Consider the following 12,676-nt stretch of genomic DNA (forward strand, 5'->3'; position numbering starts at 1 on the left):
CTTTTTACAAACTGGAATAACGCTGGCTGGCTTGCAGTGAGTGAGAACATCTCTGGCTTCCCAAGAGCTGCCTGAATTCAGTGGAGGTGAGTGTCGTGAGGGTTGTTCACCACGTGAGCAGTGTTTGTTGGTGAGGATGATGAGGTGGGGCAGGAAGGGTCTCTGTGCGTGTGTGTTGCTGGTGCTGGAGTGCCTGGCAGTCAAGAGGCAGGTTGGGCCAGTGCAGGGCTGGGCTGGGGGTGCTGGTGGGTCATTTGGACTCAGGTCTGCTCTCTAGAAGGCGGTTGTTTATTTGAATGTGCATTAGTCCATGGGGAAATGTGGTTTAAACACACGATTGCTGAGAGAGCTTTCTGATTTCCTTTCACTGGACATAGAGGAATGTCACGGAGCTGAGCAAAAGGGGAGAGGCCAAGTCCTGTTTCTGGAGATGACTCAGTGCCAGAAGCAGAAATTACTGGAGGCTGAATGGACAGAAGCGTCTTAGCAGAGAAAGATTTTGTGGTCCTGGTAGAGAACAAAAAGACCTGGAGGTGCCAGTGAACCCTTGAGGCAAATGAAGCCACCAGTCTCCAGGACAGCATTGAGAAAAGTGTGGGCAGGAGGATAAGGGAGGTGACTGTTCCTCTGTGCTCAGCACTGGTGACGTCCCATGTGGGGGGTCCTATGTGTGGGTCTGAGCTCCCCAGTGGAAAAAGGACATGGATGGATTAGTGCAGGAGAAGTGCGGGTTCATGGAAATGCCAAAGGGTCTGGAACGTCTTCCACCTGAGGAGAGGTTGAGAGAGCTGGGATGTTTCAGTCAGGAGGCAAAGAGCACATGGGGGATGTTATCAATGTGTGGGAATTTCAGAGGGGAGAGAATTAAGTCTGTTTGCTGTGAGGGCTGGAGAGTCATGCGGGGGAAGAGAGTTACTCATGGGTGTGCTGGCATGGGAGAGATCTTGTCCAAGATGTGTGCAGGGAAGCGTCCTCATGTGGAAGGCTCTGTTTGAGCCAGTGATGGGTTTGTGTCACATCCTGGAAGCCAGTGGGCACTGGTGTTGTTGTTGACGTCATATTTCCTGAGAGAGGTCATGTTTCCCTTTTTCACCCACCCTGATGTGCTACTGAGTCCTGTCTTCTGTCAGGTGAAGTTGGACGAGCCGTGGGAGAAAAAGACAATAGGCTGCATCTCCAGCTGGGATGAAGGAGAATTTTATTGAGGGAAAAGAGTGAAAAGGTAGGAGTGCCCAGTGGAACAGAGCAAGTCTAAGGAGCAAAGAAAGATGTGGGAGAAGAGGAGAAGGACCTTCGTTGTGTTACGAAGGCAGCCCAGGCTGGCCCCTTCCCTGCTGCCGTGCTTGGTGCCTGGAAACAAAGAGCCATGGACATCAGGTCCACGTGCAAGGAAGGACCTAGAGGTGCGTGTCCTCAGTCCGTGCCATGCCTTCCGGGGTGTGTGTGGTTGGCATCAGGGGTGGTGGCAAGGGCCGTTAGCAGATGTATCCACGCCTTCTGCCGCCAAAGCAGCCCAGGCCTCTGAAGCCGTAGCCAGAGGCACCGGAGTTGATGGCAACTCCCTGAGCACCAAGTTCGTTGCCCACGGCAGCCGATGAGGAGGATCCGACGGCGGTGCTCTTGGCGTTGATGGCCGGTGTCATGGAGGGTAGATGACATGGCCAAAGTGTAGAAGAGGTGGGGTGTCGTTAGTGAGGTCATCCCATGGCACTCGTGTGGTTTGTGGTTCTACTCTGTGGAGGGCCCTCATGTCCATACAGCGCTGGCAGACTGGTCTGGGCTTTGGAGCTGTGACGGGTATGAGCAACTGCACCATCCATGGTGTTTGATCCCTCACTGGCCTGCTGTCTCCTCACGAAGCCTCTCATTAGGCCTGGCCTTTGGTCTTGATTGTGCTCTGTGGGTGTGTTGGTGCCCTCTTGCTTGTAAGCTTGTAGCTGTGTGTATTAATTTTATGCGGCACCTTTTTTTAGCATACAGGCTTCATGGTTTCTTTCTGTGAGAAGGTACCAGAAGGTTCCACCATGTGTGAGGGACAGTCCCCGTATGCCAAAAGAGAAGCTGGCAGGGAAGCAGACTGGCCTGACCTTAACTGAGGGGTTTGGCTTGAACTCATAAGAAAAAAGAGAGTTTTGATGTCTGCCAGAAAAGGCAAGGTACTGCGGAGGAACACCAGGATATTTTGATGTTATGCAGGGGGGAAATTAGAAGGGCCAAAGCCCAACTAGAACTTAATCCAGCTCCTGCTATAAACGACAATACAAACTTTTTCGGGATATGTTCTTGCAACAGAAGGAGAGCTAAGGAGAATCTCCAATTTGTAGTGGATTCAGGGAGCGACACATTTACAATGGATGAGGAAAAGGCCTTAATGGCTTCTTTACCTCAGTGTCTGAGCATAAAACCCGTTGTTCTCTGTGCACCCAGCTCCCTGAGCTGGAAGACAGGGATGGGGCATAGGAGGAAGCCCCAGGAATCCAAGGGGAAATGGTTGGTGACCTCCTACACCACTGGGACACACACAGGTGTATGGGACGAGATGGGTTCTCGCCAGGAGTTGTGAGCGAGCTGGCAGAGTGGCTCCCCAAGCCATTTTGCATCATGTATCAGCAGACCTGACTTACTGGAGAGGTCCCAGTTAATCAGAGTTTGGCAAATGAGACACTTACACAGAAGAAGGACCAGAATAAGGGTCTGCAGGCCTGTCAATCTGACCTTGGTGCCAGGGAAGGTCATGGAGCAGATCAAGCTGAGTGACATCACGCAGCAGGTGCGGGACAACCAGTCGATCAGGCCCAGTCAGGATGGGGTGATGAAAGGCAGGTCCTGCTTGACCAACCTGATCTCCTTCTCCGACACGGTGACCCACTTAGTGGATGAGGGAATGGCTGTGGATGTTGTCTGCCGAGACTTTATTAAAGCCTTTGACACGGTTTCAGCTGGAGAAAGTGGCTGCTCATGGCTTGGACAGGTGTATCCTTCACTGTCAAAAAAACTGGCTGGATGACTGGGCCCAAATGGCTGTGGTGAGTGGAGTTAAATCCAGTTAATGGCTGCTCACAAGTGGTGTTCCCCAGGGCTCAGTTCTGGAGCCAGTTCTGTTTAATATCTTTCTCCGTGGTCTGGATGAGGGGATCGAGTGCACCCTCAGTAAGCGTAGCCTGGAGAGAGGGAGGCAGAAGGGAGACTTTCTCACTCTCTACAACTACCTGAAAGGAAGTTTTAAAGAGGTACACGTCAGTCTCTTAACCAAGGAACAAGGAACAGGACAAGAGGAAATGTCCTTAAGCTGCACCAGGGGAGGTTTGCATTGGATATTAAGGGAAATTTATTCACCAAAATTGTTGTCAAGCACTTACACTGCCCAGGGTAGTGGTGGAGTCATCATCCCTGGAGGTGTTTAAAAGATGTGTAGATGTGGTGCTCAGGGACATGGTTTAGTGGTGACCTTGGTATTGTTTGGTTAACAGTTGGATTTGATGATCTTAAAGGTCTTTTGTACCTGAAACAATTCTTTGATTGTATTCAGTGGCACCAGCCAGCTCCAACCAGACTGGTTGCTGGCAAAACCTGAGCCAATCAGCAATGGTGGTAGCACAAATGTGTGAACTTCTTTAAGAAGGAGAAAAAAGGACTGCCACATTGTAACTGGAAGAGAGAGAGGGGGCGATGTATGTGAGAGAACAATCTCTACAGACAGCAAGGTCAGTGAAGAAGGAGGTGCAGGATGTGCTCCTGGTGCTGGAGCAGAGATTCCCCTGCAGGCCATTGTGAACCCCACACTGGAGCAGATTGTCCCACTGCAGCCTCTGGAGATCTCCCTGTCCTTACAAAGACTCAGGAGCCTTTCCTCAGATTTTCTCCCCTGATCCAGTTGAGGAGGGGCAGTGACAGAGGAGCTTGGTGGGCACCTGCCATCCAGCCAAGGTCAAGCCAGCCCAGAGCCCCATCTTGCCAGCAGAGCAGGGTCCCAGGCTTGTTCCTGCTCCTGGTCCTCAGTGCCCCAGGCTGTGCCTCAGGGACCTCACACTGAGGAGGGCAGTGACCTCACAAAGGGACTTTCTGTGTGACCTCAGAGCACAGAGATGGTTGCTTGGTGTCCCCTGCACTGGTGCTCCATGGACTCTGCAGCAGGGTGGTTGATGGTCCAGAGACCCCCTGCATGAGTCAGTGTGGGGCCCTGCAGAGAAGAGGGGATGGTGGTGTGGGGATCCCTGCCAAGGGATCATTTGTGGACCCCACAGCAAGGTGAGACCGTGATCTGTGGACCCCACAGCAAGGTGAGACCGTGATCTGTGGACTCCTGCGTAGGTGAAATGGGTACCATGCGTCCAGGGGGACAGTGCAAGAAGGACCCACACTTGGGTCAGCTGAGAACCCCACAGCAAGGGGGCGGTGACCCAGCATTTGTTGCCCCGGGGTCCTGGCAGCAAGGAGATGCAGGATACGGGACTCTGTGGTTTTGTCCCAAACTTGACCATGAGTGAAGATGGTGTCACGGGCTCTAACAGGTGGTTGGGCTGGGGACCACAGCAACAGGAGACCATCACAGGGACTCCACATCGGTACCATGACAGCTGCAGCACAGGCAAGAAGTGCAGGGTCTGTTGATATATTTACTGATTAGAGTTTTTTTTGGGGTGTTATTTAATCAGGACATTTCCCCTGCATCTTACCCTTCCCAATCCCCCCATTACTCTTCTCCGAGGCATTTGGTTTGCTTTTCAGCAGCGTTTTTACTCATTTATTCTCTCTTTCACCCTCCTGCAATTGTTTTGGGGCCACTTGTTGAGCATTATCTTATTTATAGTACCACAAGTCTTGAGTTTGGGGTCCTGAAAGTCACCTTCTGTATCCTTTGGAGGGCTTCTATAGCGGCTGTAAGCTGCCCCCTGATTGGCAGGTTGTTACCTGCTCTTGATGGTCAGGTTGTTACCTGCCCCCTGATTGGCTGGTCAGTGAGTGCTGAGGCAGTGCCTGGCTGTGGGGAGGGGAGGCTGCGACTGGGGGCTGAGGCTGGTGAGGTCTGGGAGAGCTGGTGAGGCCGGTGAGAGGCCCAGGGGAGCGGGACCGGCAGGCAGGGGAGGCTGGTGAGTGACGGCTTTGGGGTGTGAATGTGGGGTGAGCGCCGAGGGGTGAGGCCATTCCTCTGCGCAGTGTTTGTGGGGGCCAGAGTGGGACTGGGTGTAGTGGAGGGGCAATGGGAGGCGTGCGTTATGTGCGGGGCCATGAACCTGAGAACCTTGAGGGGATGTTTGCATGGGAAAGGGTTGGGGAAGCAGAATAGATGGGACTAGAGCAGTCCAGTTGGAAGGGACCTATGGTGATCATCTAATGTAACTGTCTGACCACATCAGGGCTCAGTAAAATTGAAAGCGTGGTGTTAAGAGCAGTGTCCACATGCCTCTGAAACACTGACAGGGTTGGGGTATCGACCACCTCTCTAGGAAGTCTGTTCCAGTGCTGGACCACCATCCCTGTAAATAAATGTTTTGTAATGTCAAGTTTAAACCTCCTGTGGTGCAGCTTTGATCCATTCTCCTGTGTCCTGTCAGTGGATCTGATGGACAAGAGCTCAGCACCTCCCTCTCCATGACCCCTCCTCAGGAAGCTGCAGACAGCAATGAGGTCGCCCCTCAGCCTCCTTCTCTCCAATCTAGACAAACCCACTGTCCTCAGTTGCTCCTATAGGACATGCCATCCAGATGTTTCTCCAGCTTTCTTGATCTCCTGTGGATGCTCTCAAGTACGTTGACTTTCTTCTTAAGTTGTGGGATGCTGAACAGGTCACAATACTCCCCCCATGCGGATAGATCAAAAGCTCTACTAAAATCCAGAAAAGCTACATCCACCAGCTTCCCTTCATCCACGAGGCAGGTGACCTAATAAGAGAAGGACAGGAAATCAGTTACACAGGACTTTCCCTTAGTGAACCCCTGTTGACTGTACCTGATGATTACATTGCCCTTAAATGCCTTTCAGAAGCGCGTAGTTGCATCTTCTCCATAATTTTCCAGGTACTGTGGTGAGACTAACAGGTCTGCAGATTCCTGGCTCTTCACTCACGCCCTTTTCACAAACTGGAATAACGCTGGCTGACTTGCAGTGAGTGGGAACATCTCTGGACTCCCAAGACCCATCTCAGTTCAGTGGAGGTGAGTGTCGTGAGGGTTGTTCACTGCATGAGCAGTGTTTGTTGGTGAGGAAGATGAGGTGGGGCAGGAAGGGTCTCTGTGCGTGTGTGTTGCTGGTGCTGGAGTGCCTGGCAGTCAAGAGGCAGGTTGGGCCAGTGCAGGGCTGGGCTGAGGGTGCTGGTGGGTCGGGTGGACTCATGTCTGCCCCTCAGAAAAAGAGTGGTGTATGTGGATGTGCGTAAGTCCATGGGAATGCATGGTTTAAACACAGGTTTGCCGACGGAGTTTCCTGATTTCCTTGGCCACAGCGGAATCTCCTGGAGCTGAACAAGGGGAGAGGCCAAGTCCTGTTTCTGTGGAGGACTCGGAGCTGGCAGCAGGAATGACTGGGGGACAGTTGAATAGAAAACAGCTTGGGAGAGAAGGACCTTGTGGTTTTGGTGGAGAAGAAATGGACCCTAAGGTGGCAATGAAGCCCTGATGCAAAAGGGGCCATTGCGTCTCCATGGCAGCATTGAGAAAAGTCTTGACAGGAGGTTGAGGAAGGTGGCCGTTCTTCTCTCCTCGGTACTGGTGACGTCCCATGTGGGGTCCTGTGTGCAGGACTGTGTTCTCCAGTTGAAGAAGGACACGGATGTATTAGTGCAGTTTCATGAAGATGCTAAAGGGTCTGGAACATCTTCCACCTCAGCAGAGGCTGAGGGAGCTGGGATGTTTTAGTCAGGAGGCAAAGAGGACATTGGGGATGTTATCAATGTGTGGGAATTTCAGAGGGGAGGGAATGAAGTGTGTTTGCTGGGAGGGCTGGAGAGTCATGCTGGGGAAGAGAGTTATTCATGTGTGTGCTGGCATGGGAGAGATCTTGTCCAAGATGTGTGCAGGGAAGCGTCCTCATGTGGAAGGCTCTGTTTGAGCCAGTGATGGGTTTGTGTCACATCCTGGAAGACACTGGGCACTGGTGTTGTTGGTGGTGTATTTCCTGGGAGAGGTCATGTTTCCCTTTTGCACCCACCCTGATGGGCCACTGAGTCCTGGTTTTTCTCACATGAAGTTGGACAAGCCGTGGGAAAAAAAAGACAATAGGCTGCAGCTCAATCTGGGATGAAGGAGAACTTTATTGAGGGAAAAGAGTGAAAAGGCAGGAGTGCCAAGTGGAATAGATCAAGTCTGAGGTACAAAGAAAGTTGTGCATGTCCTCAATCTGTGGAGTGGCTTCCAGGGTGTGTGTGGTTGGCATCAGGGGTGGTGGCGAGGGCCCTTAGCAGATGTATCCGCCCCTTCTGCCACCGAAGCAGCCCAGGCCTCCGAAGCCACCCAGGCCTCCGAAGCCGTAGCCAAAAGCACCGGAGTTGATGGCAACTCCCTGGGCGCCGAGTTCGTTGCCCACGGCAGCGGATGCGGAGGATCCGACGGCGGTGCTCTGGGGGTGGGAGGTGAGGATGGGTCCTGGCAGGGTGACCAGCACGGCGGGAGGCTGGATGATGACGCGGGAGTCCTGGCACTGCAGGGAACAGGGCTCGTTGCAGCTGTTGGCCAGCGGGGTGGGTCCGCAGGGGCGGCAGACGTTGTAGCAGGCCATGTGTGTGGTGTGGAGGGGCCCTGGAAGGGACGAGAGGCTGTTGAGCAAGCGCAGGGGCGTGGGGGTGCGAGGAGCGGTGTTGCAGGAGGGCGAGGGAGTGGGGAGGCTGGTGCGGGGCTGTGGGGAGCGTGGCGGTGGGCAGGCGTGAGGGCTGCTGAGGCTGGGGGCAGAGCGTGCTGGAAGAGAGGGGCCAGGTGGGGCAGGAGGAGGAGGGGAAGGGGGTTGAGGCTCACCTTGTTGAGCGCGGAGGGAGGAGAAGGCGTCAGGAGAAGTGTGTGAGGGAGAGAGGCGCTGGGCCGGCTTTTATGCTGGTCCCTGAGGGGCGGGACAGCCTTTGCGCATGGCGGCAGTTTGCAGCCAGCAGCTGTTTGATGCCACAGGCTGGCCAGGAATGAGGAGGGTGTGTTTTCCTTCCCGCAGTGCTCCAATTTCTTGTTCTTGTCTTGCGGACGTGTCCACTTGGCCCTGGCGGCAGCTTTGAACTGCGAGTATTAGAGGCCGAAGACTTGGCTTTGATGGCGGGTGTCTTGGAGGGGAGACGACATGGCCAAAGCGTAGGAGAGGTGGGGTGTCTTTAGTGAGGTCATCCCATGGCACTCGTGTGGTTTGTGGTTCTATTGTGTGGAGGGGCCTCATGTCTATGCAGTACTGGCAGTCTGGTCTGAGCAACACATTTACAATGGATGAAGAATAGGCCTTAATGGCTTCTTTACCTCAGTGTCTGAGCATAAAACCCGTTGTTCTCTGTGCACCCAGCTCCCTGAGCTGGAAGACAGGGATGGGGCACAGGAGAAAGCCCCAGGAATCCAAGGGGAAATGGTTGGTGACCTCCTACACCACTGGGACACGCACAGGTGTATGGGACAAGATGGGTTCTCGCCAGGAGTTGTGAGCGAGCTGGCAGAGTGGCTCCCCAAGCCATTTTGCATCATGTATCAGCAGACCTGACTTACTGGAGGGGTCTCAGTTAATCAGAGTTTGGCAAATGAGACACTTACACAGAAGAAGGACCAGAATAAGGATCTGCAGGCCTGTCAATCTGACCTTGGTGCCAGGGAAGGTCATGGAGCAGATCAAGCTGAGTGACATCACGCAGCAGGTGCGGGACAACCAGTCGATCAGGCGCAGTCAGGATGGGGTGATGAAAGGCAGGTCCTGCTTGACCAACCTGATCTCCTTCTCCGACACGGTGACCCACTTAGTGGATGAGGGAATGGCTGTGGATGTTGTCTGCCTAGACCTTATTAAAGCCTTTGAGAACTGGAGAAAGTGGCTGCTCATGGCTTGGACAGGTGTATCCTTCCCTGTCAAAAAAATGGGCTGGATGACTGGGCCCAAATGACTGTGGTGAGTGGAGCTAAATCCAGTTAATGGCTGCTCACAAGTGGTGTTCCCCAGGGCTCAGTACTGGGGCCAGTTCTGTTTAATGTCTTTCTCCATGGTCTGATGAGAGGATTGAGTGGACCCTCAGTAAACGTAGCCTGGAGAAAGGGAGGCAGCAAGGAGACTTTCTCACAGTCTACAACTACCTGAAAGAAAGTTTTAAAGAGTCTCTTACCCAAGGAACAAGACAAGAGGAAATGTCCTTAAGGGTTGGGGAAGCAGAATAGATGGGACTAGAGTAGACCAGTTGGAAGGGACCTATGGTGATCATCTAATGTAACTGCCTGACCACATCAGGGCTCAGTAAAATTGAAAGCGTGGTGTTAAGAGCAGTGTCCACATGCCTCTGAAACACTGACAGGGTTGGGATATCGACCACCTCTCTAGGAAGTCTGTTCCAGTGTTGGACCACCATCCCTTCTAATAAATGTTTTGTAATGTCAAGTTTAAACCTCCCGTGGTGCAGCTTTGATCCATTCTCATGTGTCTTGTCACTGGATCTGATGGACAAGAGCTCAGCACCTCCCTCTCCATGACCCCTGCTCAGGAAGCTGTAGAGAGCAATGAGGTCGCCCCTCAGCCTCCTTCTCTCCAAACTAGATAAGCCCCGTGTCCTCAGTTGCTCCTATAGGACACACCTTCCAGATGTTTCTCCAGCTTTCTTGCCCTCCTGTTGGTGCTTTCAAGTACGTTGACTTTCTTCTTAAGTTGTGGGATGCTGAACAGCTCACAATACTCCCCCCATGCGGATAGATCAAAAGCTTTACTAAAATCCAGAAAAGCTACATCCACCAGCTTCCCTTCATCCACGAGGCAGGTGACCTTACAAGAGAAGGAAAGGAAATCAGTGAAGCAGGACTTTCTCTGAGTGAACCCCTGTTGACTGTACCTGATGATTACATTGCCCTTCAATGCCTTTCAGCAGCACTCAGTTGGATCTTCTCCATAATTTTCCAGGTACTGTGGTGAGACTAACAGGTCTGCAGATTCCTGGCTCTTCGCTCACGCCCTTTTCACAAACTGAAATAACGCTGGCTGGCTTCAAGTGAGTGAGAACATGTCTGAAGTCCCATGACCTGCCTGAATTCAGTGGAGGTGAGTGTCGTGAGGGTTGTTCACCGCGTGAGCAGTGTTTGTTGGTGAGGAAGATGAGGTGGGGCAGGAAGGGTCTCTGTGCGTGTGTGTTGCTGGTGCTGGAGTGCCTGGCAGTCAAGAGGCAGGTTGGGCCAGTGTAGGACTGGGATGGTCGTGCTGGTGGGTCGGGTGGACTCATGTCTGCCCCTCAGAAAGAGGGTTGTGGATGTGGATGTGCATAAGTCCATGGAAATATGTGGTTTAAACACAGGTTTGCCGACGGAATTTCGTGATTTCCTTGGCCACAGTGGAATCTCATGGAGCTGAACAAGGGGAGAGACCAAGTCCTGTTTGTGGGGAGGACTCAGAGCTGGCAGCAGGAATGACTGGGGGACAGTTGAATAGAAAACAGCTTGGGAGAGAAGGACCTTGTGGTTTCTCGTGGAGAAGAAATGGACCCTAAGGTGGCAATGAAGCCCTGATGCAAAAGGGGCCATTGCGTCTCCATGGCAGCATTGAGAAAAGTCTTGACAGGAGGTTGGGGAAGGTGACCGTTCTTCTCTCCTCAGTACTGGTGACGGGCCATGTGGGGTCCTGTGTGCAGGACTGTGTTCCCCAGTTGAAGAAGGACACGGATGTATTAGTGCAGTTTCATGAAGATGCTAAAGGGTCTGGAACATCTTCCACATGAGGAGAGGCTGAGAGAGCTGGGATGTTTTAGCCAGGAGGCAAGGAGCACATGGAGGATGTTATCAGTGTGTGCAAATTTTGGAGGGGAGGGAATGAAGTGTGTTTGCTGGGAGGGCTGGAGAGTCATGCTGGGGAAGAGAGTTACTCATGTGTGTGCTGGCATGGGAGAGATCTTGTCCAAGATGTGTGCAAGGAAGCGTTCTCATGTGGAAGGCTCTGTTTGAGCCAGTGATGGATTTGTGTCACATCCTGGAAGCTACTGGGCACTGGTGTTGGTGGCGTATTTGCTGTGAGATGTCTTGTTTGCCTTTTCCACCCACCCTGATGGGCTACTGACTCCTGTGTTTTCTCAAATGAAGTTGGACAAGCCGTGGGAAAAAAATACAGTAGGCTGCATCTCAAGCTGGGATGAAGGAGAACTTTATTGAGGGAAAAGAGTGAAAAGGCAGGAGTGCCAAGTGGAATAGATCAAGTCTGAGGTACAAAGAAGGATGTGCATGTCCTCAATCTGTGGAGTGGCTTCCAGGGTGTGTGTGGTTGGCATCAGGAGTGGTGGCAAGGGCCCTTAGCAGATGTATCCACCCCTTCTGCCACCGAAGCAGCTCAGGCCTCCGAAGCCACCCAGGCCTCCGAAGCCGTAGCCAAAAGCACCGGAGTTGATGGCAACTCCCTGGGCGCCGAGTTCGTTGCCCACGGCAGCCGACGAGGAGGATCCGACGGCGGTGCTCTGGGGATGGGAGGTGAGGATGGGTCCTGGCAGGGTGACCAGCACGGCGGGAGGCTGGATGACGACGCGGGAGTCCTGGCACTGCAGGGAACAGGGCTCGTTGCAGCTGTTGGCCAGCGGGGTGGGTCCGCAGGGGCGGCAGACGTCGTAGCAGGCCATGTGTGTGGTGTGGAGGGGCCCTGGAAGGGACGAGAGGCTGTTGAGCAAGCGCAGGGGCGTGGGGGTGCGAGGAGCAGTGTTGCAGGAGGGCGAGGGAGTGGGGAGGCTGGTGTGGGGCTGTGGGGAGCGTGGCGGTGGGGAGGCGTGAGGGCTGCTGAGGCTGGGGGCAGAGCGTGCTGGAAGAGAGGGGCCAGGCGGGGCAGGAGAAGGAGGGGAACGGGGTTGAGGCTCACCTTGTTGAGCGCGGAGGGAGGAGAAGGCGTCAGGAGAAGTGTGTGAGGGAGAGAGGCGCTGGGCCGGCTTTTATGGCGGTCCCCGAGGGGCGGGACAGCCTTTGCGCATGGCGGCAGTTTGCAGCCCGCAGCTGTTGTATGCCAGGGGCTGGCCAGGAATGAGGAAGGTGTGGTTTCCTTCCTGCAACGCTCCAATTTCTTGGTCTTGGCTTTAGAACGTGTCCACTTGGCCTTGGCGGCAGCTTTGAAATGCAAGCGTTAGAGGGCAACGACTTGGCATTGATGATGCATGTTAGAATAGGCAGAGGTTGCGGTCAAAGTGTAGGAGAGGTGGGGTGTTGTCAGTGAGGTCATCCCATGGCACTGGTGTGGTTTGCGGTTGCATCGAGTGGACGGTGCCTCATTTTCTTGCAGCGCTGGAAGACTGCTCTGGGCTCTGGAGCTGTGCGAGGCATGAGGAGCTGCCTCTATCATGGTCTTTTGTCTCTCCCATCTTTGCTAACATCTCTCTAAGCCTGTCTTTGGGCCTGGCTTGGCGATTGGGTTTGATCTGTGCATGCCCTGGTGCCCCTCTTGCTTTAAAGGTTGTAGCTGGTTGGTTTTGTTACACATTCAGAAGGTTTTGGAGCAAGGGAGCTACAGGTGTGTCTTCTGAGATAAGGTTCACAAGGATTCTGTAATGTTCGATAGAGAACCA

General features: G+C 53.5%; 1 protein-coding gene across 1 annotated transcript; it reads right to left on the reverse strand.

Moving 5' to 3' along the window:
- Nucleotides 1-11,272: 11,272 nt before the first annotated feature.
- LOC139827326 (feather beta keratin-like) lies at nt 11,273-11,756 on the reverse strand. Its single transcript, XM_071805528.1, has one exon. The coding sequence runs from the start codon at nt 11,744-11,746 to the stop codon at nt 11,426-11,428; it is 321 nt and encodes a 106-aa protein (XP_071661629.1). The 5' UTR covers nt 11,747-11,756; the 3' UTR covers nt 11,273-11,425.
- Nucleotides 11,757-12,676: the final 920 nt, after the last annotated feature.

Source organism: Patagioenas fasciata, chromosome 2 (assembly GCF_037038585.1).
Source record: "Patagioenas fasciata isolate bPatFas1 chromosome 2, bPatFas1.hap1, whole genome shotgun sequence".
Lineage (NCBI taxonomy): Eukaryota > Metazoa > Chordata > Aves > Columbiformes > Columbidae > Patagioenas > Patagioenas fasciata.

What these genes read in the sequence shown, in the direction of transcription:
- LOC139827326 (XM_071805528.1), bottom strand. Translation starts at nt 11,746, where the DNA reads ATGGCCTGCTACGACGTCTGCCGCCCCTGCGGACCCACCCCGCTGGCC.